Raw genomic sequence first — 27676 nt, 5'->3', positions numbered from 1 at the left:
TGGAAAAATCACTGATATACTGCCACCTGCTGGATTTCTGAAGACACTGCTGTGGCAAGAATGGCAAAGATTCTCAGCAAACCAGAACACTCTGGAAAAGCATCAAGTATTTCATTGCTCATGAAACTCCTCTTCAGTACAAAGGTACAAATAAACCTCCATAATCTTCTGCCATTACTAAGAGGTAGAAGTCTTAGACTGTTCAGGAGAGTTCTGAATACAGGGGAAGCAGATGAACAGAGGAGAAGCCATCTTGATGTGGGAAGCGAATCATGAGGTTGAAAAATAAGGAGATGATGGAGAAAGTTCTGATAAATGAAGTTCTAGGAGTGTGCCCATGGCATTAAAGTGCAAGGGAGAAATTCAGAGGGAGGCCTGAGATGATGTTGCAGAACCAAGAGATGACAGGTACTGAGGGAATGTGCTGAAAGTTGCAAGGGAAGTGATACACTTGGAGGATAGAGGAGCTGCTGAGGTTGTGGAATGGTTAGGTGGTGGCCAATTGATATTGAAGAGGTGCTTGGGAAATGATGCAATGAGGACACTGGAACAATAATGAAAAGCAGCAAAGTGTTTCAGCCAGGAGCCAAAAGGAGATCCGAGGCCCTACAAGGTCGGCAAAGGGTATAGTGAATCTGGTTTAACACAAAGCACGAAGATCAAGAAGGAAGATGCTTCAAGAAGATTGGTGCAAATAGGCACAGCAGGGTCAAAGTAGGATTCTACATCACCTCATTTTAGATTCAGGTTAATTTTTATTTTATTTAACACATGTACATTGAAACATACAGTGAAATGTGCCATTTGCCTCAACAACCAACACAAACTAAGGATGTACTGGGGGCAGCCCACAAGTGTCACACTACGCATTCCAGCGCAGACATAGCAGTCCCACCATGTTCATAGAACAATTCAAGCAACAAAATAACAGCAGCAAGACAAGACTCATTCACATGCGCAACTGAGAATGATACCAACTTTTGCTGCACAGTAAGTTCAAATTCAGTCCAAAAAATCTGGACTCCTTGAACTCTTTGGTAAACTGTCCCCTCCCACAACTGCGAAGCTAGAATTATTCATAAAAGTTACCCGTCTCAGAATGACATTAATCATCTTACCTTTCTCAAATGTGATTATTTCAATAGTATAGTCCCTGAATAATTTGTCTTTCACAAGAAAACATTTGAGCTGAGGCCACTGTGGCAAAGACTCCAAATTGTGTTGGTACTTCTGTATTCTGCAAATATAAATAAAATGTTAATTTATTGGCACATGGGCATTACAATACTGATTTGGGTGTAACTGCTTATTGAAAACATCTTTAAGAGTGTTTTGAACTGAATCTCAAACAGGTTCAAAAAACAAGAAGTATTTTCTGTCTCTGTTAGGATTCTTCCCTTCTCAATTTTGTTATTTGGCACAGAAACATGCAACTTAAGTATATTTAAAATACTAAACTTATACTTTGTAAAATTTTTACAAAGCTTCAAAAATCTATTTACTTATAAATAAGCTAATAAGTTCATCATTGTTTAGTTGAAAAGACTCAGATTTATTTGGTCATTCCACTGTTCCTTTATTGTAACATTTGCGTTGTTTCTCTAAATGTTTCCTTAAATATAGAATTAAATAATAGAAATATAGAATATATAATGCTTAAATTAAATTATTTACAAACATTGGCTGTATGCCTCAATGCCAGAATATATCTCTGATGGATTTCCAAAACCATAATCACCTGTACTACTAAAGAGATGAGAATTAATGCTCTCTTTAAACAGAACAGAGCAGAGTCACATGTAGGTGATGCACTGCTTTATAAATATTCTGAAATTCACATGAACTTTGGAGCCAGCAAATCCATTCTATTTCTTTCAGAGCACTAAATGGCTATGGATGGGTGGCTGGTGGTTTGCTCAAAATCTCTGGAAAGGAGCTTACATGTGTTTTCTTGTTACATATAACGTTATCTTATAGTCTACAAAAAGTTCAGTATTTTCTTTTTTTATTCTATCCAGTTTTCAAATCATCTAGTTTCCCCCCCCCCCCTCTTTTGTCCTTCTACTCAGTAGTTAATTCGCTGGTATAATCAAGCAAACTGCCTCCTGTCCTTAAACTTAGAAGTGCTGTTCCTTAAGCAGCTGCTTCTTGGTGCTCAACAGTGTCCTGGATAGATATCATTTCTAATTTTGTGGCACAGCCTGGGCATTACATGGATAAAACCTAGATGTTGTCAATCCACATAGCAATTGTAATAATATCAGAAAGTTATCACTAACATCCTACACTATTTTAATAGAAAACTATAATCTAGGATATACAAAGGTCAAAGCTCCATTTCTAGCTATCGATACACAAGTTCCCTTACAACTTTACACATATTCTCAAATTATTGTTTTTGGAAAAAACTGACTCTCATCTCATTTGTGTTCTGGATTAGATAGAGATTTCCATACCAAATCTCCTAATTCAAATAGTCATTCTAAAGTGCAAGGGAAAATAAACATTTTCTTATCAGCAGAGGCACATGCAAGACAAATAATAAAATCTATGACTCACTCTTCCGATGATGCATTGTGTTTAGACTTCACAATGAGCCAACTGACGTTACTTAGTAGGTAAACAATTTGTGTTGAATTAGCTACATCTGAACTCTGGTTGAATGTTAAAGGTCTCACTGCTGCTGTCAACATTTGATCAAACTTGGTCACAAAGTATTCATCTAGGTCCAATCGCTCGAAGACCTTAAAACATAAAAAAGAGCACGTCAAAACAGATACCAAATCTACCTCACTACCCCTCAAAAATATGGCCTCAGTTTCATGAGGTCAAACAATTAAGATTTTTAAATATTTATTTATCTTGTGTTCCACATTAAAATCCAATAAGGTTTTACAATTTATTTACTTATAGATCCTAGGTGGAGTTAGCTTTGTGAATATTCTCCATTTTCAGATTAAGATTATTTTAGCAATTTCTCCATGCTAAAGTTTCTGAAACTAACCACAAATTGTCCCTAGGTAATAAATAGGTTCTGTTTTTACTGATACCCGTAAGTCAGAAAATACACAAAAATCACTTGATATGGTAACCACAGTCCACAGTATTGTAATAAATTACATCAAAAGCACACGACTGCTAAGAAAGAACAATTACTAAAATTGGAGAAAGAGAGCAAAAACTAGTTGTGCCAGCCTTAGGTATGAATATTCAGTGAGCTGATTCTTAAATAGGGGTGTTCACAAGTCAAGTCCTCATAACCTAGGATGGCCTGTAATTGATTTTCACATTTCATTAACTTGAACTTAAAATAAATGCTCTTACATTGACTAAAGTAACTATGTATAACTGAAGATATTGATGTATAAAGATCAATCTCACTTGCATTTGTCACCCGTGTTACAGCCGTTCAAGTTACCGAACTTCACTTTTACAGAATTCACAAATCAATACCCAAAACTTTCAGATATGGAATAAAAATCATTCTCACAAGATATATGTAAAAATTGTAAATAAATAAATACAATATTTTAACTCACTTTTCTTGAATACAGAAAACAGGAAGTGAAATAGTACTGGCTAGATTTTTGGCAGTGGTATTGGATTACGGTTAGGTACATCAGAAATAGCAGAACTAAGATTATGTTAATTTCTGCAACAATAAAACCAAGGCAAGTGTGGTGAACTACATATACCTGGCTGGACATGCCCCCGCCCCCTGCTGACTGCTCCTGTGGCTCTTCCCACAGACTGTGACTCCTCTTACGGACCCCGGTATAAAGGCGATTGGAGCCTGAGCCCTGGCTTCAGTCTCCAGGATGTAGTATGGTTGTCAATTGCTGCTTGTTCTTTCTTCCAGCCAATAAAAGCCTATATCTCACCTCACATCTCGGAGAGTTATTGATGGTGCATCAGCAAGGCCAAATTTTGCAATGGGATTTCCACTTTAACTTCTTAAAAGGCATATTACACAGGAAAAGATTTGCTAATAGAATTTATCATGAAAATAAAAATATTTAAAACAAAAGCAGAAATAGACCAACTGGTAATATTTGGTAATATTTAACCACTAGACTAGATATTTGCTTCAATAAGTCTTTCATTTCAACTCTGTTACAAATAGTTTTTTTCCCCTTTGGCTTCTTTAAAGTGGCTCCTCCTTCCAGACTGATCTTCTGCCATTTTCATTCTCGACTTTCCTTCCCTGAGTCAAAAACGTGTCTTCAACAACTGCCTTATTTTTGTCATTTTAGTCCCCACCTCAGTGCAAGCTTGCTCTTCTCTCACTCTCTAACACCCCCTCTCTAAACTTGTTGTATTCCTTTCTTACAGATTCAATATTAATATCTTTAATACAGACGTTGACCATAAGTATTGGTCATTGTCAAACAAAATCTAGCTTGTAGAGGCTGGATTCTCATCTCTTGCTCAAGCTTTCCAGTCTTGGGAGCATCCTTGTGAAGGTTTTCTGCACTCGCTCCAACTTAATGGCATCCTTATAGTATGGTGACCAGAAATGCACACAATATTCCAAGTATAGTTTTCTACAACATCTTGTACAGCTATAACATCACGTCACAACTACTTAATGACTTCAGATAAAGAAAAGACTGCCATATAACTTCTTCACCACCTTTTCTTTGTGTGTCTCATCTTCAGGGAACTACCTACTTGGTCTGTCTGTACTATTACATTCCCCAAAGCCTGGCCATTCATCGTGTCTGCCCTGGCCTGATTTTTCATCTCAAAATGTATCACTCCTCATTTGTCTGAGTTAAATTCCATATACGATTTATTTGGGCCCTTCCCAGTGGACCATCCCAGAATCTTCCCAGTGGACCATCCCAGGATCTTCCCAGTAGATGTTATGTTTCTTCTATTCCCCAGGGGAATCTATTGATCCTCGACACCCATACCTCACTCATGTATGCCTGATTTTTCTGACCAGAGACTCAAAATCCCTAATTCTGGACTCTCTAATCCTGTTAGCCTTGGTTTTCACTCTAACAGAATTTCACCCTAAATTCTCTCTATCTCACTCTTAAAAGCCTCCCACTTGCCAGGCACCCCCTTACCTGCAAATAGTCTCCCCCAGTCAACCTTTTCAAGATCCTGTCTAATGCCATCAGAATCAGCCTTGCTTCAACTTGGGACTTCATATTAGTCATGGAAAATAATAGGACTACTCCACAAGTTAAGGTTAACAGATTTCTGTTCACTCGTCCCAACTGCTCTCCCACTGGCACACTGATACTTGACCAGGCTCATTTCCCAAGACAAAGTCAGGTATTGCCCTGTCTCTATAGTGCAATCTACATATTGCTTGAGAAAAATTTCCTGGACACAATGAATCAATTCAACTCTAACTAATCTGTTAGCAATATGGTAGTCCCAGTCAATACTAGAGAAGTTAAATTTACCCATTAATACAACCCTATGATTCCTTCAGATATTTGGAATCTCCTTTACATAGTTACTCCTATGATATTTATCCATTCTTTACGTATAATACATTATTTGAACATGTCCAAAAGGAAATCTTACTTTACAATACTGTACAGACCATCCACTCTTCCCCACGATCACAAACAGATAATTTAAAAAAAAACTTCATGAGAAAGAGTACATTGTTTACTCTTCTTCAAAGTGTGTAAGTCTGGGGTGGAGCTTAGGAGGATGATGGTGCTTAATGGCAACTCATTTGCTTGCATCTTTAGAAGAAGCTCCATTTTTATCTTTAATATCTTTTTTCCCCTTTTGAAGGCCTGACCTGGAGTTCCACGCTGACTTTGGTTCTTTGCGGAAATGGGACCCGCTCTCAGGGCCTCATGGCCGGCTGCTTTTCGATATGCCAAGGATGCAGCCTGGAAGACTAGCACACATTCAGGGTGCTGGATTCTCGTGCCTCTGGAGGTGGGCAGATTCGAGGCCGGTGCTGCTGCCTGATGCATCATGGCAGACGGAAGATCAATGTATTGTGAACACAGCATGCGACCACTTGGCTAACTGAAACCTTACAGAGAAACAGAAAGCCTACAACACAATACAGGTCCTTTGGCCCACAATGCTATGCCAGACATGTCCTTACTTCAGAAATTACTGTGGCATTACCCATAGCCTTCTATTTTTCTAAGCTCCATATAACTATCCAAGAGCCTCTTAAAAGACCCTATTGTATCCACCTCCACCACCGTCACCAGCAGCCCATTTCATGCACTCACCACTCTCTGCGTAAAAAACTTGCCCCTGACATCTCCTCTGTACCTACTTTCAAGCACCTTAAAACTGTGCCCTTTCGTGCAAGCCATTTCAGTCCTATTCTCTCCGAGTTCGCTCGACCTATTCTCATAAGGCATGCTCCCCAATCCAGGCAACATCCTTGTAAATCTCCTCTGCACCCTTTCTATAGTTTCCACATCCTTCCTGTAGTGAGGTGACCAGAACTGAGCACAGTACTTCAAGTGGGGTCTGACCAGGGTCCTATATAGCTGCAACATTACCTCTCAGCTCCTAAACTCAGTCCTACAATTGATAAAGGCCAATGCTCCGTATGCCTTTATAACCACAGAGTCAACTTGCGCAGCAGCTTTCAGTGTCCTATGGACTTGGACCCCCAAGATTCCTCTGATCATCCACACTGCCAAGAGTCTTACCATTAATACTATATTCTGCCATCATGTTTGACCTACCAAAATGAACCACCTCACATTTATCTGGTTTGAACTCCATCTGCCACTTCTCAGCCCAGTTTTGCATCTTATTGATGTCCTGCTGTAACCTCTGACAGCCTACACTATCCACAACACCTCCAACATTTGTGACCTTTGTATCATCAGCAAACTTACTAACTCATCCCTCCACTTCTTCATCCAGGTCATTTATAAAGATTACGAAAGGGACCCAGAACAGATCCCTGAGGCACATCACTGGTCACCAACCTCCATGCAGAATATGACCCGTCTACAACCACTCTTTGCTTTCTGTGGGCAAGCCAGTTCTGGATCCACAAAGCAATATCTCCTTGGATCCCATGCCTCCTTACTTTCTCAATAAGCCTTGCATGGGGTACCTTATCAAATGCCTTGCTGAAATCCATACACATTACATCTACTGCTCTACCTTCATCAATGTGTTTAGTCACATCCTCAAAATATTCAATCAGGCTCGTAAAGCACGACCTGCCCTTGATAAAGCCATGCTGACTATTCTTAATCATATTATGCCTCTCCAAATGTTCATAAATCCTGCCTCTCAGGATCTTTTCCATCAACTTACCAACCACTGAAGTAACACTCACTGGTCTAAAATTTCCGGGGATATCTCTACCCCCTTTCTTGAACAAGGGAATAACATCTGCAACCCATTGTCAGAGGTTCAGCAATCTCCTCCCTCGCCTCCCACAGTAGCCTGGGGTACATCTCATCCGGTCCCGGAGACTTATCCAATTTGATGCTTTCCAAAAACTCCAGCAGATCCTCTTTCTTAATGTCTATATCTCAAACTTTTCAGTCCATTGTAAGTCATCCCTACAAACGCCAAGGTCCTTTTCCATAGTGAATACTGAAGCAAAGTATTCATTAAGTACCTCTGCTATCTCCTCCGGTTCCATACTCACTTTTCTTGTCTTGTTAAATTACTGCAGTCCATCTCAGAGTCATAGAAAAATACAGTATAAAAACAAGCTATTTGGCCCATTTAGTCCATGCTGAACCATTTAAACTGTCTACTCTCTTCAACCTGCACCTGGACTATAGTCTTCCATACCCCTACCATCAATGTAAATATCCAAACTTTTCTTAAACGCTGGAATCCAGCATACATGCACAACTTGCACTAGCAGCTCATTCCACACTCTCATGACACTCTAAATTACGAAGTTTCCCCTCATGTGTCCCTTAAACTTTTCACACTTAATCCATGACCTCCCGTTATAGTACCACCCAACCTCAGTGGAAAATGCCTTTACCCTATCTATAACTCTCGTAATTTTGTATACCTCTGACAAATCTCTCCTCAATCTTCTATATTCCAAGAAATACAGTACTAACATATTCAATCTTTTCTTATAACTCAGGTCTTCCAGTCCCAGCAATATCCTTGTAAATTTTCTCTGTACTCTTTCAGCCTTATTTACATCCTTATTTTCATACTTGTTAGGCTACAAGTTTGATTTTTTTTTGGAAAGGACAATTATGAGAAGATAACTGAATTAATTAAGATATTTTGGGATAATAGTCTATTGCATACTTTTCTTACCTGTTTGAGTAATTCCATTTTATTAATGGATTGAAACAGAAATCCCGAGATGTAGTTCCAATTGAAGAAAGGTACGTTAAACATCTCGGCCTTATATGATTGGAATTCATTCACATTCAGCAAACTGGGGAACTGAAATTATAAACAATAAGCAGACCTTGATTAAGAAAGTTATATTTCACACGTAGTAAGTTCCAACTTGAACAATAATTGGTTTTTGGTTATATCTTTTAGCTAGCTACTATACATAATGCAAATTCAATAGAATTCATTCTTCAGTGATAAGTTAATATTTTTATCTGCCCAATTTTAATAAAATTTTTCACTTGGAAATCAAATATAGTTTCCAAAAATGCAAGAGTCTGCATGAGATCTATCATAAAAGTTGCCTTAATTGTGTGCTCAAAATTGTACTGGTATATGGAATGAATTGTTGTTCCTTTCTGTGCCATGTGGCATATCTCGGGTGGCAACCTTGCCATTTCTTTAACATTTGTCTGTGTTTTTTATGAGGGTGAGTTGCTAGCTTGATGCTCAACCCAGCACACATGGAAAGCATGCGAGGAGCCAGCCGGATTCAAACCTGGGACCACTTGCCTCGAAGTTGGGTGTGAATGCCACCACACCACTGGCTGGCTATTTGGATTGAATAGTGGGCTAATATTAGTTAAAACAGTAAGCTTATATAAACAAAACATTTTTTATCAGCAATAAAATCCATGCCAAAAAGACCTCAAAACCAGAGATGGCCCAAGAAGAGACACAAAGTTATCCAACAATAACAAAAATGTTTATATGTGTGTGTGTGTTAGCAAAGATCTGGAAAGCAAGGAAATGAACAAATAATATGACACCTAAGTGTCTTTCTAGACTGCACTTTTTTGTAACACCTTATCGATTATTGTTTTAATATGTACGGTTGTAATGAAATGATGTGTGTAGATAGTATGTAAGACAAGTTGTTTCACATTCCTCATTACATGTGACAATAATAAACTAAGTTAATTTGCATAAGTTATACTGCAAGCTGCATTAATGTGGATATTCTAAAGTAATCAACATAAATGAATGAAGTGAGTAAACAAGACAGTACTGAGCTATTCCATTAAGTATACAAAGCAAAAATGTTGTTCCATATCGATAACAAAATGTTATTTCAATGCTCACTCAACAGTCTGTAGTTCTTAATTTTGCTTCTTAAATCTTTTACTATAACAAATCCTAAAACGCGGCACAGATTTAGTAAAAGTGTAAAGAGAATATTATGGAAACACTCAGAAGATTAAGCAGCAGTTAATTTTTTTCAAGTTGATTAGCTTTCATCAGACCTGGGAGAAGTTTGAAATAAAGTACACTTTAAATAACAGAGGAATAGGAAGGGTCAGAGGAAATGAAAAAAAAGGTGTCTGTGATGTGGTCAAGTTAGAGGATATTGAATGACCCCCAGAGTCCTAGTGCTGTCTGAGAAGTTTATACTTTTCAAAATGGAAAATGTTACAGTTCTCTGAAAATTCAAAATAGAAAACTGGAGATACTGTATGATGCACCATCAATAATTCACTCTGAGACATAAAGGCGAGGTATCGGCTTTTATTGACTGGAAGAAGGAACAAGCAGTGATTGACTACCATACTACATCCTGGAGACAGAGAGGCCGGGCTCAGACCTCCATCACCTTTATACAGGGGTCTGTGGGAGGAGCCACAGGAGCAGTCAGCAGGGGGCATGTCCAGACAGGTATATGTAGTTCACCACACTGTATATCTAAGATAAAAATGAAAAAATGCTGGAAATACTCAGCACATCATGCCACATTTGTGAAAAGAGAAAAGGCAATTCTTTGTCTAGCCTGTCATTTCAGCTGCCCCCATTCATCATCAGCATCAAACTAAGATACTGTTGAGCACGTCATTTAAATCTTTCATTTACGTAGCAACCATTGGATGGATGGAAACATAGGAAGAAAAACAGAGCTAATGTTTAAGGAAATATAGTTTAAGTTACAAAGAGGGGAATGTAATGGAGAGGGCTAAGGGACTGTCTATGATTGGGTGGAGAGCAATTGAGACTGAAGGACGCAAATGATCTTAGTACTTCTGAGAGAGGGTGGGGAAAGCTTAGTCATCATAGCTGATTTGTCTGGAGAAATAGGAAGATGAATGAGGACAAGTGAAAAGAAAAAAATAGGAAAAAAAGAATGAGTTAACATTACACCTTGATATCCTTTATGACAAGGACCTTCTATGATTAGTTAATGTTAATTATACTCTTATTCTGTGAAGCTGTATGGATGAACAGAGCACAGGCGCTGGGAAGTTTGTAATGTTTTTGTTTCCCCACCAGGAATGTTTAGCTGGCCAGTGATGAAGTGGCATCTGCACTGGACTTCAAGGTGGGTGGTCTCGGGTTTGAACACTCCTTGCACACTTTCCATTTGTGCTGGGTTGACCATCGAGGTAGCAACTTGACTTCATAAAAAACAGTCTAAAGTGCTAAAGAAACAGCAACGTTGTTTCCTGGTGCACTACAAGGAGCAGAAAGGAACAACAACCAGGAATGTTCTTCGTTGTAAATAGAATTCTATTGAAACTGTCTTTCCATTTGAAACGTTACTGAAGTACAATATGTTATCTCATTGAAACTGTATTTGTTTACTTGGTACATAATTCAGAAATTATTCTATTGTATTATAATAAAAAAGCTGTCACAGGAAAGGGGAAAAGATCTGAACTTTGTTGGCTTAAACTATTTTTAAGCCAACAAAGATTTACTAGAATGTTACCTGGGTTTCAGCACCTAAGTTACAGAGAAAGGTTGAACAAGTTAGGTCTTTATTCTTTGGAGCATAGAAGGTTGAGGGGGGACTTGATAGAGGTACTTAAAATTATGAGGGGGATAAATAGAGTTGACGTGGATAGGCTTTTTCCATTGAGAGTAGGGGAGATTCAAACAAGAGGACATGAGTTGAGAGTCAAGGGGCAAAAGTTTAGGAGTAACACAAGGGGGAACTTCTTTACTCAGAGAGTGGTAGCTGTGTGGAACGAGTTTCTGGTAGAAGTGGTAGAAGCAGGTTCGATTTTGTCATTTAAAAAAATATTGGATAGGTAATATTGGTGTCGGGTCTCACTGATGATGGACCCCACTACTAAGGACATCTTTCCCTCTCTACCCCTCTCTGCTTTTCGCAGGGATCATTCCCTCCGCGACTGCCTGGTCCACACGTCCCTCCCCACAGATCTACCACCTGGCACTTACCCTTGCAAGTGTAAGTGCTACACCTGTCCCTACACCTCGTCTCTTACCACCATTCAGGGCCCCAAACAGTCCTTCCAGGTGAGGCAACACTTCACTTGTGAGTCTGTTGGGGTAATCTATTGCATCCGGTGCTCCCGGTGCGGCCTCCTCTACATAGATATATATTTTTAATATATCTATAGAATCACTTGGGATATTGCTTCACCTTGCCTGCCAGATCCTACTCATATCTTCTTTTTGCCCTCCTAACTTCTCTGTTAAAATGCACTCCTATATTTCTCTTAGTTCATAAGAGATTCACTAGTTCCCAAATGCTTATGCACAGTATATGCCTCTCTCTTTGCCTTAACCAGAGCCTTATTATCTCTCATCAACCAAGTTTCCTGAAATCTGCCAGCCTTGCTCTTCACCCTAACAGGAACATACAAAGCCTAAGTATTTGACATCTTGAAGGTTGGTTCTTGACAGGTGTGGCACTTGGGAGGGTTTAATATAGTGAGACAGGGGGTGGGACAGTGCAGGAGGGGAGGTTGAAGCACATGTAGAAAGCAAAACTGGCAAGTTCAGAGGAGAGTAGACAGAGCCAGGAGGGAAAAGCATAAGGAGGTCCAAAGATTTAACTGCATTTACTTCATGGTAATGGGCCTTAAAGGCAATACAATTGTGGATCAGCACATGGGATTATGCTATTGCTGCAATCACAGAAACACGGCTGAGGGAACAGCTCAGTGTTCTGAGGTATAGATATTTCAAGCAATACAAGAAGAGTGTGCAGAAGGGGAGTGGGTATTGAACTGCTGATCAGGGAAGTTATTCCATCAAAGCTCGGGACTGATATTCTAAAGAGATCAGCTAATGAGATAATATGGGTAGAATTCAGAAATAAGAAATGGGTGATCACATTGATAGGGTTATACCACAATCATCCCAAAAGTCAGAGGGAATTAGAGGGTTAGATATCCAGGTGGAAAACAGAAGGATGTAAATGCAACATTCAAATAATTCTTTCTTGTCAAGCTATGTAGTATCCTCTGCATAGCTGTTTAAATAAAACAAACCAGTACATAGTTTCCAGAATAATTTTTCCATTATCAGATAATGTTTGAAAAAAATTGGCTGGCTTGTTCAATATCCAAGTTGTTACATCTGATTTCAAACCTAATCCAGAATCAGATGAAAAATATTTAAATATATGTAAATAACCATGTCATTGACATCATACCTTGAGTAAAGGAATTGAGGTATTCATCAGCTGCTCGACTATAACGGGATCCAGATTAAATAAATTATTTAATATTGACTTAACTTCTTCAGCATTCCAGAGAACATCCTTAAGTATCAGATCCATTTTCATACCTATTAATTAAAATGGTATTTTAACTATTTATATTTCTTGATATAGTTTATATTAACCTCCTTGCCATTTTCTCATTCAAGAATCATATTTTAACTGTACTATTGAATTTTTGAAGAAGGAGCACTAATTGTAGCCATACAAGTGATATCAGCCCTGTCACATTTTTTGTTCAGTTGAAAGAATATGAAAAAAAATGATTTAAAAAAAGAGTTCTGTCTGCTAAATGCTTGACAGCAGGTCCTCAAAACTGGATTTTTTCCATCTCTGATGATTCAGTAATGTTAAATAACTGTGCTTATGGAAGTTATTTGTTTGTTGGGTCCTATATAAAGTTCAAAGTAAATCTATTATCAAAGTGCATACATGTCACCTTATGAAAACCTGAGATTCAATTTTCTTGCAGGCATACTCAATAAATCTATAATAGAATCAATGAAAGACCACACCAACTTGGTGTTCAACTTGTGTAAAAGACACAAACTAGGCAAATAGAAAAAGAAAGAAAATAGTATAAATAAATAAATATATAGATAGATAAATAAGCAAGCAAGCAAGCAATAAAAATCGAGAACATGAGATGAAGAATCCTTGAAAGCAAACCTGAAGGTTCTGGGAACATTTCAATGATGAAGTGAAGTTGAAGTTTTCCCCTCTGGTTCAAGAGCCTGATGACTAAGAGGTAATAACTATTCCTGAACCTGGTGGTATGAGTCCTCAGGCTCCTGTCCCTTCTTCCTGATCGCAGCAGCGGGAAGGGACCATGTCCTGGGTCATGGGGGATGATAGATTCTGCTTTCCTGTGACAATGTTTTGTGCAGAAGTGCTCAATAGTGGGTTGGGCTTTAACCCCATGATAGACTGGGCCATATCCACTCCTTTTATAGGATGTTCTATTCAAGGGCATTGGTGTGATCCAGCCAGTCAATATGCTCTCCACAGACAACAAATGACTATCAATATCCCCAAAATTGGTAAAATCCTATTAATGTCATTGAAACTAGAAAACACTCTGATCCCAAATAACCTTACTGTTCCAACCAACAAATTATTCTAGGTTTTGCAAGTTTCAGAAATCCCCTCAAATGCTAGGCCCCAAGTCTCATACCCCCTTATGCAAAATCTCATATCCATGTGTAGTACTGAAAATGTAGTGCAAATTTGACAGTTCAGTGTAAAAGAGTTTTTGGCCACTGGGAGTTTGCCAAAGAACCTTTCAAGAGCCCTACAGCATCTTAGAGAAATTTGACTTTTCAGTGTGAAAGGACGTTAAAACAACATTGCTAAAGAACAAGCTGCACCATGGCCATCTGCTGGCCTATGCCTGATTCACAACTAGAATGCTCAGAAGCATCATTAGCACCATGGCTGACACTGAATATCAGAGTCTGGTTGAACTTCCAGAATGATACGCTGTAACCCAGAAATCATTGCAATCCCAGTCTAATCCAGAATAACCCCATCTTCAATTGCAAACCAAACGATCAGAGGTCAGATCAGAAAGCTGAAGAACAGGAACGACAAGGTCAAGATAAAAAAATGTTAACACCATACGCTGAGATCTCAGAACTGTATCAGATAATAAGATAAGTATAGAAAGCACAAGGGTATAATGAAAGAGGGAAATAAGAAAAAAATATATATTTTAAAACTCAGATATCACTCTACTTAACAGTTTTATCTTGTTGTGCTTGTAAAATGCATTTTGGTGATTTAAAAAATAAAGAAAACCCAAATCACTTTTGGATATTCTTGAAAGTTTCCCTGATAAAATTTGGAGTTTTCAATAGCAGCATGCAGTTTTTGACAGGATCTTAGTTGTATAAAATCCATACCGTTAGACAAAATTAAACACCTTTACATGTTTAGACAACAATATTGAATGTTATGACCTTGAATACTGTGCTATAGCTTTGCCAATTTTACAATTTTGCTATTTGTTTCTCCTTTTATAATACGTTAATTGTCAAATCATATTTAAGCAGTAAAGTTTCAGGTTCCATTCCAGGTCTGCAGTGAGTTAATGAACTTTTAACTAAAGCTGTGATTAATAATATAACTTTTGTCCACATTACTGGGGACTATCCTTCTGATATTCAGCCAGTGGCTCTGGCAGGAATGTGCAGGATATCACGTGTGACAAGGTCAAACTCTATTTGTTGTCTCCAAGACTATGCCAATTGAATTTTACGCACAGAAACTGATCATCACTGGGTTGCCAACACTGAAATAATTTCAACAAGCGGAAATAAAAAAGGAAAGCCAAGATATTGTCTCTATTGAAAATAAAACCAAAAAGAAAAAATATGTTTCTGTTTGGGTGATGTAACAAATAGCTGCTTGTAACAGTGAATATAAAATTATAAAGGAGTACTAACCTCGATTAACCACGTTGCGCACAATGTCCATTATACTGATAGTCAGATTAAAAGTAGTGTCTAAAGCCAAATATGCATTCTCATGAGGGAAAAAGTATTTCACTGATTCAAATAACCTGAAAAAAAATCAGTAATACATGCATAAACAGCATATTTATAAAAATATAAATATAAGATCAAAAGTGGGAAAAGGCACTGAATACAAATTAAAGGCAGGGCATTATTTTGCCTGAGATGCACTGGCTTTAATTTGTACTCATTGCCTTTTCTCATTTTTGATGTCAGAAGAACACACTCAGTCTCTGATTGTCAGTGATAGTCAGACACATTTAAGTCAAGTCAAGTCACTTTTTATTGTCATTTCGACCATAACTGCTGGTACAGTACACAGTAAAAATGAGACAGCGTTTTTCAGGACCATAGTGCTACATGAAACAATACAAAAACTACACTGAACTATGCAAAACAACACCAACACTACACTAGACTACAGACCTACCCAGGACTATATAAAATGCACAAAAGAGTGCAGGCATTACAATAAATAATAAACAAGACAATAGGCACAGTAGAGGGCAGTAAGTTGGTGTCAGTCCAGTCTCTGGGTATTGAGGAGTCTGATGGCTTGGGGGAAGAAACTGTTACATAGTCTGGTCGTGAGAGCCCAGAATGCTTTGGTGCCTTTTCCCAGATGGCAGGAGGGAGAAGAGTTTGTATGAGGGGTGCGTGGGGTCCTTCATAATGCTGTTTGCTTTGCAGATGCAGTGTGTGGTGTAAATGTCTGTAATGGTGGGAAGAGAGACCCCTGATGATCTTCTCAGCTTTAGAAATAATTGAAATTTAAAAATAAATTTCATTTTCATTTAATTAAAATAATAAAAATATTAAACTTATTTCAATACATTTAATTCATATAAGTTAATTTAAACATGATATTTACAATAAAGAAAAAGCTAAACAATTTAACTCTTTTTATGGACATCAGTGATCCCATCCAAATGATTAGAATTCTTACTTTGCTTGTGCAAAGCTGCAGGGCAAATATGAAATATATCTGGCCCCTCAGTTTAGTACAATCAGCAAAAGCAAAAGTTGTGCGGAGTGCAAGGATGAATTGGGAAGTCAGATGTACTACATCAAATCTCCAGCACACTCCATTCTCGGCACTGCTTGCAGATACGGAAGACGGGAATGTACTGAGGCCACTAATCAGGTCTTTGATACTACAGTATTCTGATCTCCTTGCTTTTGTTGTCATAGAGATGTGCAGCAGGAAAAGGGCCTTTTGGCCCAACTTGTCCATGCCAAGCGATAGTCTTAGTCCCATTTTGCTTACATTTGCCCATATCTCTCTAAATTTTCCCTATACATGTACCCAAAATGTTGTCATTGTAGCCACCTCAACCACTTCCTCTGGCCACTTATTCCGTAGACACAATTCTGTGCGGGGGGAACCCTCAGGTTCCTTTAACTCTTTTAGGGCAGTTCAAACTTAGCTCATTAGCACAAGTTGGGCCCAATAGCTACACAGGCCATAAAACTCTATGCTTGTAGTAGATGTAAAACTATTATTTACATCTAACTTATTATATCAAGTGAATCAAAGGACAAAAAAAGGATTTAAGTTTATCTTTAAAAAAAGCATTTGTGCATATGATTACATGGTAGTATTTTTGCTTCTTCACTCTCCCTGGAATACTGAAGTATCACATTTTCTTGTTGAAATTCAAGTTAAAGTGATGATATATGAATGAGTTCCAAAGGGAAAGACCAACAGTAACTCATCAAAAACTTCCATTATAAGTTAACAAAAATAGACAATAAAGCCCTGTATTGGACATCTCCTCATGTTACTGACAGGAGACTTTCTAATCTTTAGCTTGGCTTCTCATTTGACAAAGCTTGCAAACTTTTTCCTGTGGTAAAGGCATTATGTTTCCTAAAACACTCCAGGGTTTGGTCAAGTTTAGTATGAGGCTCAAAATCTGGCTCAAGCATTTAACTTGACACGGTTCAAAACAAGGAGGTGATTTCACGTATTATAAGAAATGAATGAATACTTAATACACATGATTTATAGTCCTTTCTAAAGAAGCAATCTTGTTTCTCTGATTTAAACATTAGTATTGGAGGGAGCAGAATCAGCGGAGGGACAAGGTAATGTACTCCTTGCTCCCGCTCTCCTCAGGGCTTCTGATTGGTGTTTAACAGAGAGAAGTACATGGCTGACAGAGGGTGATTTTTTAAACAGCAGAAATTTTCTTTGTCTGTGATGCACCATCAATAACTCACTCTGAGACGTAAAAGCGAGGTGTCGGCTTTTATTGACTGGAAGAAGGAACGAGCAGTGATTGACCACCATACTACATCCTGGAGACTGAGAGGCCGGGCTCAGACCTCCATCACCTTTATACAGGGGTCTGTGGGAGGAGCCACAGGAGCAGTCATCAGGGGGCGTGTCCAGACAGGTATATGTAGTTCACCACAGTCTGCCTTTGACCAGATTCCACAAGACTTCTGGAATTCAAAGTAAATATTCAGGACTATATGGGTCCTAATCCCTTCACTATACCATGACATTTGATGAATGTGTCCGTGCAAAGGAATGGGGCACACCCAGGTGAGGTGATTGGGAAATCAGAAAAGTGATTGAAATATTGGTTCTATATGTACAACTATGTCGGGCTGCTGCATGATTTGTTCCAGTTTTGGCACATCCCCAGATATATTATGCCTTTTTATTACTTCTTACAGGAAACAAAAAAAAATCCATTTGGACTATTGTTTCTGTGCCAGCTGCCAAAGCATTTCAAAAACCAGCAAGATGGTGGCGCGTTCAGTCACTCCAGCTTCTACAGGGTCAACAGAAGGTACTACTGTTCTATTTAAAAGTTTTCTAATGATCACAAGATCCTGCTATACATTAAGAAAGTACTGCAGGTCTACACCATCAGCGAGTTGCTCACTGGCAGAGTTAATGAAGGAGCTGCACGACATGCTGCTGCCTGAGTCAATGGAGACTTACAGTCTAATAGCGACTGGTCCTTTTCTCGAGAGTGCAAGACCCTTTGGACATTGTTAATCTGGTATGCCACAAGTCTGATTCACTAATTAATTGGATGAGAGCAGGGGCAGATGACATGGGAGCTGTGTGGCCTCGATCATAACAAGGACTAGGCCACCAGCCACGGTGTCACCTGTTTGCGGCTGCCAGGAGCGAGGGGATGAAGCCGGCGCGCTCTATTGGGGGCGGTGTGGTGCAGCATCCAGAATAGAGTCGGTGCTGTCCTCCCAGGGTTTTGCTTGGCAGAAGACAAGCTCTATTGTAGTTGACTGCAGATTCTGGCAGCACTCAATGGACTCAGAGCCTCAAGCCATAGGGTCACATGCTTTACAGCGGCCGGAGGAGAGGTGCCCGAGATGGAGCGCTCCACCGGGGGCAGCGTAGCGCGGTTGTGGTTGACTGAAGATTTCAATGGACTGAATTGTCTGGACTATATACTGTACATGGTTGTATTTTACTAATATTCAATATGTGCCTATATATGCGAGGATTCAGTCTTAAGCCTTGGTGTCACATGGCTCCACCAGGGGCCATGTGGCACAGTATCCGGGCTAGAGTCAGTGCTCTGTTGAGGTTGACTGATGATTTCAATGTGCTGGGAAGTCTGGACTATACAGGTGTATATTCTGCCTCATTGTATTTTACTGATATCCTCTTTGTCCTTGTCTGTATGTGCAAGGACTGAGCCTCAGAGTGCTATTGGGAGTGGTGGGGGGAGGAGAGGATGTTGGTGACAATGCACTCTACCAGACGTGGTGTGGCATTGCATCCAGGCTTGAGTCAGTGCTGCCCCCTTCCCCCTCTGCCTTTTCCCAGTGTTCGCTCGACAAGAGACGGGTTCTGCTCTGGTTGACCGTGGATTGATGGTGCAAATTTTGCATCCTATCAATGTCCCACTGTAACTTCTGACAGCCCTCCACACTATCTACAACACCTCCAACCTTTGTGTCATCGGCAAACTTACTAATCTATCCCTCCACTTCCTCATCCAGATCATTTATAAAAATAACGAAGAGAAGGGGTCCCAGAACAGATCCCTGAGGCACTCCACTGGTCACCGACCTCCATGCAGAATATAACCCATCTACAACCACTCTTTGCCTTCTCTGGGCAAGCCGGATCCTGATCCACAAAGCAATGTCCCCTTGGATCCCATGCCTCCTGACTTTCTCAATGTCTTGCATGGGGTAACTTATCAAATGCCTTGCTGAAATCCATATACACTACACCTACTGCTCTCCCTTCATCAATGTACTTAGTCACATCCTCAAAAAATTCAATCAGGCTCATAAGGCACGACCTGCCCTTGACAAAGCCATGCTGACTATTCTTAATCATATTATACTTCACCAAATGTTCATAAATCCCGCCTTTCAGGATCTTCTCCATCATCTTACCAACCACTGAGGTAAGACTCACTAGTCTATAATTTCCTGGGCTATCTCTACTTCCTTTCTTGAATAAAGGAACAACATTCGCAACCCTCCAATCCTCGGGAACCTCTCCTGTCCCCATTGATGATGCAAAAATCATCACCAGAGGCTCAGCAATCTCTTCCCTCACCTCCCACAGAAGCCTGGGGTACATCTCATCCGGTCCCAGCGACTTATCCAACTTGATGCTTTCCAAAAGCACGAGCATATCCCCTTTCTTAATATCTACATGCTCAAGCTTTTCAGTCTGCTGCAAGTCATCACTACAATCACTAAGGTCTTTTTCCATAGTGAATACTAAAGTAAAGTATTCATTAAGTACCTCTGCTATTTCTTCTGGTTCCATACACACTTTCCCACTGTCACACTTGATAGGTCCTATTCTTTCACGTCTTATCCTTCTGCTCTTCACATACTTGTAGAATGCCTTGGGGTTTCCTTAATCCTGCCCGCCAAGGCCTTCTCATGGCCCCTTCTGGCTCTCCTAATTTCCTTCTTAAACTCCTTCCTGTTAGCCTTATAATCTTCTAGATCTCTAATATTACTTAGCTCTCTGAACCTTTTGTAAGCTTTTCTTTTCTTCTTGAATAGATTTATTACAGCCTTTGTACACTATGGTTCCTGTACCCTACCACAACTTCCCTGTCTCATTGGAACGTACCTATGCAGAACTCCACACAAATATTCCCTGAACATTTGCCACATTTCTTCCGTACTTTTCCCTGAGAATATCTGTTTCCAATTTAAGTTTCCAATTTCTGCCTGATAGCTTCATAATTCCCCTTACTCCAATTAAACACTTTTCTAACTTGTCTGTTCCTATCTCTCTCCAATGCTATTTTAAAGGAGATAGAATTATGATCACTATCTCCAAAATGCTCTCCCACTGAGAGATCTGACACCTGACCAGATTCATTTCCCAATACCAAATCAAGTACAGCCTCTCCTCTTGTAGGCTTAACTACATATTGTGTCAAGAAACCTTCCTGAACACACCTAACAAACTCCACCCCATCTAAACCCCTTTCCCTAGGGAGATGCCAATTGATATTTGGGAAATTAAAATCGCCCATCATGGCAACTCTGTTATAATTACACCTTTCCAGGATCTGTTTCCCTATCTGCTCCTCGATATCCCTGTTACTATTGGGCAGCCTATAAAATACACCCAGTAAAGTTATTGACCCTTCCTGTTCCTAATCTCCACCCACAGAGACTCTGTAGACAATCCCTCCCGGGCGTCCACCTTTTCTGCAGCTGTGACACTATCTCTGATCAACAGTGCCTCACCCCCACCTCTTTTGCCTCCCTCCCTGTTCTTTCTGAAACATCTAAAACCCAGCACTTGAAGTAACCATTCTTGTCCCTGGGCCATCCAAATCTCTGTAATGGCCACCACATTATATCTCCAAGTACTGATCCATGCTGTAAGCTCATCCTCTTTGTTCACAACACTCCTTGCATTAAAATAGACTCATCTCAAATTTTCAGTCTGAGTGCGTCCGTTCTCGATCATTGCCTATCTTGTACTGTCTCCTGGCTTTCTCTTTTCGTGAGCCAGCCACTTCTTCCCCAGTCTCTTCAGTTTGGTTCCCACCCCCCAACAATTCTAGTTTAAACTCTCCCCAGTAGCCTTTGCAGACCTCCCCACCAGGATATTGGTCCCCCTGGGATTCAAGTGCAACCTGTCCTTTTTGTACAGGCCACACCTGCCCCAAAAGAGGTCCCAATGATCCAGAAATCTGAATCCCTGCCCCCTGCTCCAATCCCTCAGCCACTCATTTATCCTCCATCTCATTCTATTCCTATACTCACTGTCGTGTGGCATAGATAGTAATCCCGAGATTACGACCTTTGAGGTCCTGCTTCTCAACTTCCTTCCTAACTCCCTGTAGTCTGTTTTCAGGACCTCTTCCCTTTTCCTACCTATGTCGTTGGTACCAATATGTACCATGACCTCTGGCTGTTCTCCCCCCCACTGCAGGAAATCTTGGATGCGATCCGTAACATCCCGGACCCTGGCACTTGGGAGGCAAACTACCATACGAGTTTCTTTCCTGTGTCCACAGAATCGCCTATCTGACCCCCTAACTATACAGTCCCCTATTACTACTGTCTTCCTCTTCCATTCCCTACCCTTCAGAGCCACAGGGCCAGACTCTGTGCCAGAGACACCGCCACTGTTGCTTCCCCCAGGTAGGCTGTCGCACCCCCCCCCCCCCCGCCAACAATACTGAAACAGGAGTACTTATTGTCAAGGGGTACAGTCACAGGGGTACTCTCTAATACCTGACTCTTCCCCTTTCCCCCTCCTGACTCACTTGTCTGTCTCCCATGGTCCCGGTGAAACCACCTGCCTGTAACTCCTCTCTATCACCACCTCACTCTCCCTGACCAGGCGAAGGTCATCGAACTGCATCTCCAATTCCCTAACTCGCTTCCTTAGGAGCTGCAGCTCAACACACAGCTGACCTGCCAATTATTTCCAGCATTTTTTGTTTTATTTTAAAAAAGGTTATTAGTTTTAAGATAATCGTTGCATTTTCTTCCACTGCCCCTCAGACAATGCATTTTGGATCAAAACAACTCATAACCATAGAGAATCTTTTCTTCATCCATCTTTCTATATGCCAGTAAATTTAATGGTGCTCCTTCAGTTACAGATGATATATTAAATTTCCTCTGTCACTTTATTCTCTCCCTGCAACTAGTCAAGCTTCCTTGATACCATTCCAGTAAAGGTCTGCCTCACCTTCTATAAAGATGTTACATCTTTTCTAATGTACGTAGAGCAAGCTAAGGAAGCCATTTAGTCCTACTACTGATGAGAGGGGTTGAAAATATATGAGACAGAAGATTTGACATGGAACTCCAAAGACTTGAGTTGCCAGCATCCACAGTTTTTACTTACAGAGCACTCAAACAAAGGATCCAGCTATTTCCTCATACCATTGACTACAACATAAATACATTGTAAACACAATTCAGACACACCCAGCTTAATACTCTTTGAATAGTTAGCCACATTTAAAGAGGCTCAGCTGACTATCACTTGCATATATTGTGAAAGACAATCTCCACTGGAAAAACATGTTAAGTTGGTCAATGGGGTTACCTTCGGTCATGAGGAAGTGGCTTTATTATGAAACAGGTTTAGTTAGCTCACGTGCAAACTACCTATCCTAAGGCAAAGGGTTGTTATCACTCCAAGTCATGTAACTATCCTCCACTTCCTGGGAATGGCTTAGTATCACTGACTGAGCTTCTGAAAGTTCTGAAAGTGAAATGTGCCAGACTAGATCTGAGGTTGGTACCAAGTGAGCTAATATGAGGGAAAAACTTACTTGTCTTCCTCTTTCTTCTTGGGAGTCCTTTGTATTGCAAGGAAGGTGGTCAGGGAAAGACTGAAGAATGATCGCAAAGCCTTTTTCAATTATGTGTAACAATTTAATTGACCCATTATAACTTAGAGTGGAGAACAAGCATTCAATATGGCATTAATTACCTCAAGCCATTTCATTAGATGTACATAGAAGCTCAGCATAAGAGTGATGGAAGGATTGCACCATATCCACTATCTACCATTTCAATCGTGTACTGTCCTACCTGTGGCAGGGTCTACAGGTCCCACATTTACCTCAACTGAAATGGAGTGGGACCAAATCATCCTCCATCCTGAAAGGCTGAGTCAAAAGAAGGAATCAATTAGCTCAGGCTGCTTCCACACTCTCTCCATCCTGCTGACCAACTGCTGTCTCCTACTTACCATGAAATAGCTGAGACCCATAAGTTACTATACCCTGACTCGGGATAAAGGTGAGTGGAACATCATGGGTATTAAATACCATATTTATTTATCACCATAGGTATTAAATTTCCTGATCTGCTAAAATTATGTTAGTTTGCAAAGGGTGCTAATTTTAGTGGGACTCACTATTTGTACTAAACATTCCCACGTCAAAGGAACAGCTTGGAAAGGTGAAGGAGAAACCCAAGGACCTCTACAGCTATATTAAGAGCAAGTGACAAAATTGGTCCTCTTGAAGATCAGTAATAATCTATGCATGCAGCCAAAAGAGATGGGGAAGATCTTCAAAGATCTTTTGCATCAGCATTTACTCAGGAAATGGACACAGAGTCTACTGAGGCATAACAGTAGTGAAGTCATGGACTTCAGAGTATATGGATTACAGAGGAGTTGCTTGCTTTGTTGAGATAAATTGGGGTGCATAACTCCCCAAGCCTGACAAGGTGTTTCCTCAGATCTTGTAGAAGAATTGCAGGGGCCTTAGCAGCATTATTTATAATATCCTTAGACACAAGTGAGGTGCCCGAGGATTGGCTAATAGCTAATCCTGTTCCATTGTTTAGGAAGGACACCAAGAATAAGCCAGGAAATTATAGGTAGGTGAACATGACATCAGTAGTGGGTAAGTTACTGGAGTTAATCTAAAGCACTGGATATGTGAGTATTTAGGTAGATAGGGACTGAAAATGGATAGTCAACATGGCTTTGTGCATAGTAGGTCGCGTTTAACCAATTTTACAGAGTTTTTGGGGAAGTTGTCAGAAACCTTGATGAAGGAAAGGCAGCAGCTGTTGTTTGCATGGACTTTAGCAGGGCCTTTGATGAGACTCCACATGGAAGGTTGGTCAGGAAGGTTCAGTCACTTGGAATTCAGGATAAGGTAGTAAGCTGGTTTTGACATTGGCTTCACAGGAGAAGACAGACAGTGATAGTGGATGGTTGCCCCTCTGACTGGAGGCCTGTCACTGGTGGTGTGCCGCAATGATTGGTGCTGGGTCTGTTGTTGTTTGTCCATTATATCAACAATCTGGACGCTAGGGGAATGAAGGGTAATTTGATAGAGGTATACAAAATTATGAGGGGTATAGATGAGGTAAATGCAAATAGGCTTTTTATACTGAGCTTGGGTGAGACTAGAATTAGAGGGTGAAAGGTGAAATGCGTAAGGGGAATATGAGGGGGATCGTCCACTCAGAGTGGAAAGAGAGTGTGGAACAGGCTGCCAGTGAAAGTGGTGGGTGCAGGTTCAATTTCAACATTTAAAAAAAAGTTTGGATGTGTGCATGGATAGGAGGGGTATGAAGGGCTATGGTCCAGGTGCAGATTGATAGGACTAGGCAGAATAATAATTTGGCATGGATTAGATGGGCCAAAGGGCCTGTTTCTGTGCTGTAATGCTGTATGATACTATAACTCTATGATTATAAATAGTGCCCTTTCTACTATAAAACCTTAAGGAAGGAGAGACTTGCCTCTAAATCTTCTTGCCTAAAAATAACATTGTGTTTAATTATCACAGAAAGTATTAGGCTTTAAATAAGATCAGCTAACCATGAAGTGCAATGAATTAAAAGAACAGTTTGAAAGTAAGAAGAATTATAGAGTTCTGTTTTCCAAGCGAAACTCAGTAAAGCAATGAATCTGCACAAAGCAATTGTCCCCTTAGACATAAGAATTAAGTGCATAATAACACTGCGCAGGAAAAATGATCATGTTTTCCCTCTTTTGTAGCGTGGCATTCCAGTACAAGCAAAAAAAACCTGATGAAACTCACCTGAACCCATTCAATAAAAGGGAGTGGTATATGACACGCAACATAAACAAGTTTTCCTCCTCCTTATGAAGTATGTGATCAGTATCAGTATGGGTGTGTTATCATCCTAGCCTTGACTACCACTTGTCTTGATTATGAAACCTTACCTTGGTTATGAAACCTTGCCTCTAACAATACAACTGCCTATACCATTCACCCCTTCAACCCTGCAAAATGACACCTTTGAATTGACAGATAACCCTGTGGTTCTCATTCTTTCCAAACTTCACCTACGTAGATTATAATGCAGTTCAGGAGGCTATTTTGCCCATTGTCAGCTCTTTCACCATATTCCTGTAGCATTTTTCTCCTTCGAACATTCATCTCCTTTCCCTTTGCATATTGAATCCATGTTCATCAGCTTAACAAGCAGTATATTTCTTTTCAAGCTGGTGGATATAGAATTTGGCATCAAAATGTTTTCTTTTACCAAACATTTATCAAAGCTAAATTAAATCTATGCCTTCAGCCTTGAAAAGAATACTACAGCACAGAACCAGATGCTTCAGCCCACCTCCTCCATGCCAAATTGTTATTTTGTCTCATCCCATCGACACCACACCAAAACCATAGCCCTTCATACTCCTCTTATCCATGAATTTATCCAAACTTCTCTTAAATGTTGCAATTGAATCTGCACCCACCACTTCCGCTGGCCGTTCATTTCACATGCACCAGCCTCTGAGTGAAGAAGCTCTCCCTCGGGTTCCCATTAAATAGTTCACCTTTCACCCTTAGCCTATGATCTCTGGTTCCAGTTTTATCCAACTTCAGTCGAAAAAGTCTACGTGCACTGATCCTAAATATACCTCTCGGTTGAGAATGTTTGACCAAATAGGGATGGGGAGCCATCCTGGTCAACAGCCATTTGAAACCTATTACCATTTTTCTCACTATATATTGCAGAAGTTGCCAAGATTGAGATCATCTGCAAATCCAAGTCATTAAAGTAACAGAAACAACAGAAGTGCTCGCTTTAAAAGCAAGGGGAATTCACCATACTGTATACTTTTCCCTGTAGCTTAGATTCTTCTCCTGTAATCAATCTTATACTCCCTTTTATTCAGCTTAAAATGTGTACTTACATCAATAGTTTTATAAATACATATAAAGCTAACTGCACTGCCCTTTTCATCCAGTTATCCATAAAGTCAATCAAATCTTCAAATGAATGCTGGCTCTCCTTTTATTCCATGCTTTTCTAAATGTTTATCTGTTCCTGAATTATTGCTTCTAATAACTTCCCCACTAACAGCATTAAATAAATTGGCCTGTAATTTACAGGCTTGTCTGCAAATTACTCTTTAATTAAACATAATATACCACAGAATCAGTTGTTAAATGCATGTCAGATTTCCCAAGCTACCACTTCCCTCAGCTCTGGATCTAAATGGTCATACTGGTCATCCAGTATCCAAGCTTGACCGATCATGTTCAGCTCCTGCCACAATATACACTCAGTGGAACCTGGTGTGGTCTTCTCCTGCTGTGGGCCATCCACTTCAAGGTTCTACGTGTGGTACATTCAGAGAAGCTCTTCTGCACACCACTGTTGGAACACACTGTTACCTGAGTAACTGTCACCCTCCTGTCAGCTTGAACCAGTCTGGCTATTCTTTTCTGACCTCTTTCATTAATAAGCCCATGTTCGTCCACAGAACTGTGGATCACCGGACACTTTTTGTTTCTCACGTCATTCTCTGTAAGCTCTAAAGACTGTTTTGTGTGAAAATCCCAGGAGATCAGCAGTTTCTGAGATACTGAAACCACCCCATCTGGCACCAACAATCATTCCATGGTCAAAGTCACTTAGATCTCATTTCTTCCCCATTTTGATGCATGATCTGAACAACAATGAGCTTCTTGACCATGTCTACATGCTTTTCTGCACTGAGTTTGTGCCACATGATTGGCTGATTAGACATTTGCATTAACAAGCAGATATACAGGCGTACCTAGTAAAGTGGCCACTGAGTGTAGTTCCCTAGCCATCAACATCCTACTCCCTCAAAGTGAACTATTTTGTTTATAACCTTAGTATCACATATAGCCTAGTTGAACTTTGAGTCTTTCATCCACACTATCCATAAGACTGCCTTCATGTTATTGCCTGACTCCAGCACTATTTCAGTCCTTCTGTTCCACAATCCATACCTTTGCCTTCAGACTTCCTATTCCAAATTACTGTGGCTGCCCCCCCCCCACCTCCCTTGTTGTATTTTCCATGAGCATGAGGTCACTCAAAACTCAGCCTCTTTTAACCAAGTTTATCCCTCACTTTCAACTTACTGTTCTCCAATACTCAAATTCAACTA

The 27676-nt window shown here is 40.1% G+C and overlaps 1 protein-coding gene across 1 annotated transcript in view; it reads right to left on the bottom strand.

Moving 5' to 3' along the window:
- The window catches only part of LOC140732128 (uncharacterized), a 205073-nt gene that overhangs the window by 149264 nt on the left and 28133 nt on the right, over positions 1–27676 (bottom strand). The window contains exons 7-11 of the mRNA XM_073054312.1: positions 15244–15359; positions 12734–12867; positions 8257–8388; positions 2560–2744; positions 1119–1237 (exon numbers count right to left, since the gene is read on the bottom strand). Coding sequence (XP_072910413.1) covers positions 1119–1237; positions 2560–2744; positions 8257–8388; positions 12734–12867; positions 15244–15359 — 686 coding nt within the window. The remainder of the gene's footprint in view (positions 1–1118; positions 1238–2559; positions 2745–8256; positions 8389–12733; positions 12868–15243; positions 15360–27676) is intronic.

The sequence above is a fragment of the Hemitrygon akajei genome, chromosome 8 (genome assembly GCF_048418815.1).
Source record: "Hemitrygon akajei chromosome 8, sHemAka1.3, whole genome shotgun sequence".
NCBI classification, from domain to species: Eukaryota; Metazoa; Chordata; class Chondrichthyes; order Myliobatiformes; family Dasyatidae; genus Hemitrygon; species Hemitrygon akajei.
Note: the sequence above shows the minus strand (reverse complement) of the source record. Positions and strands in the feature narration are given on the sequence as shown.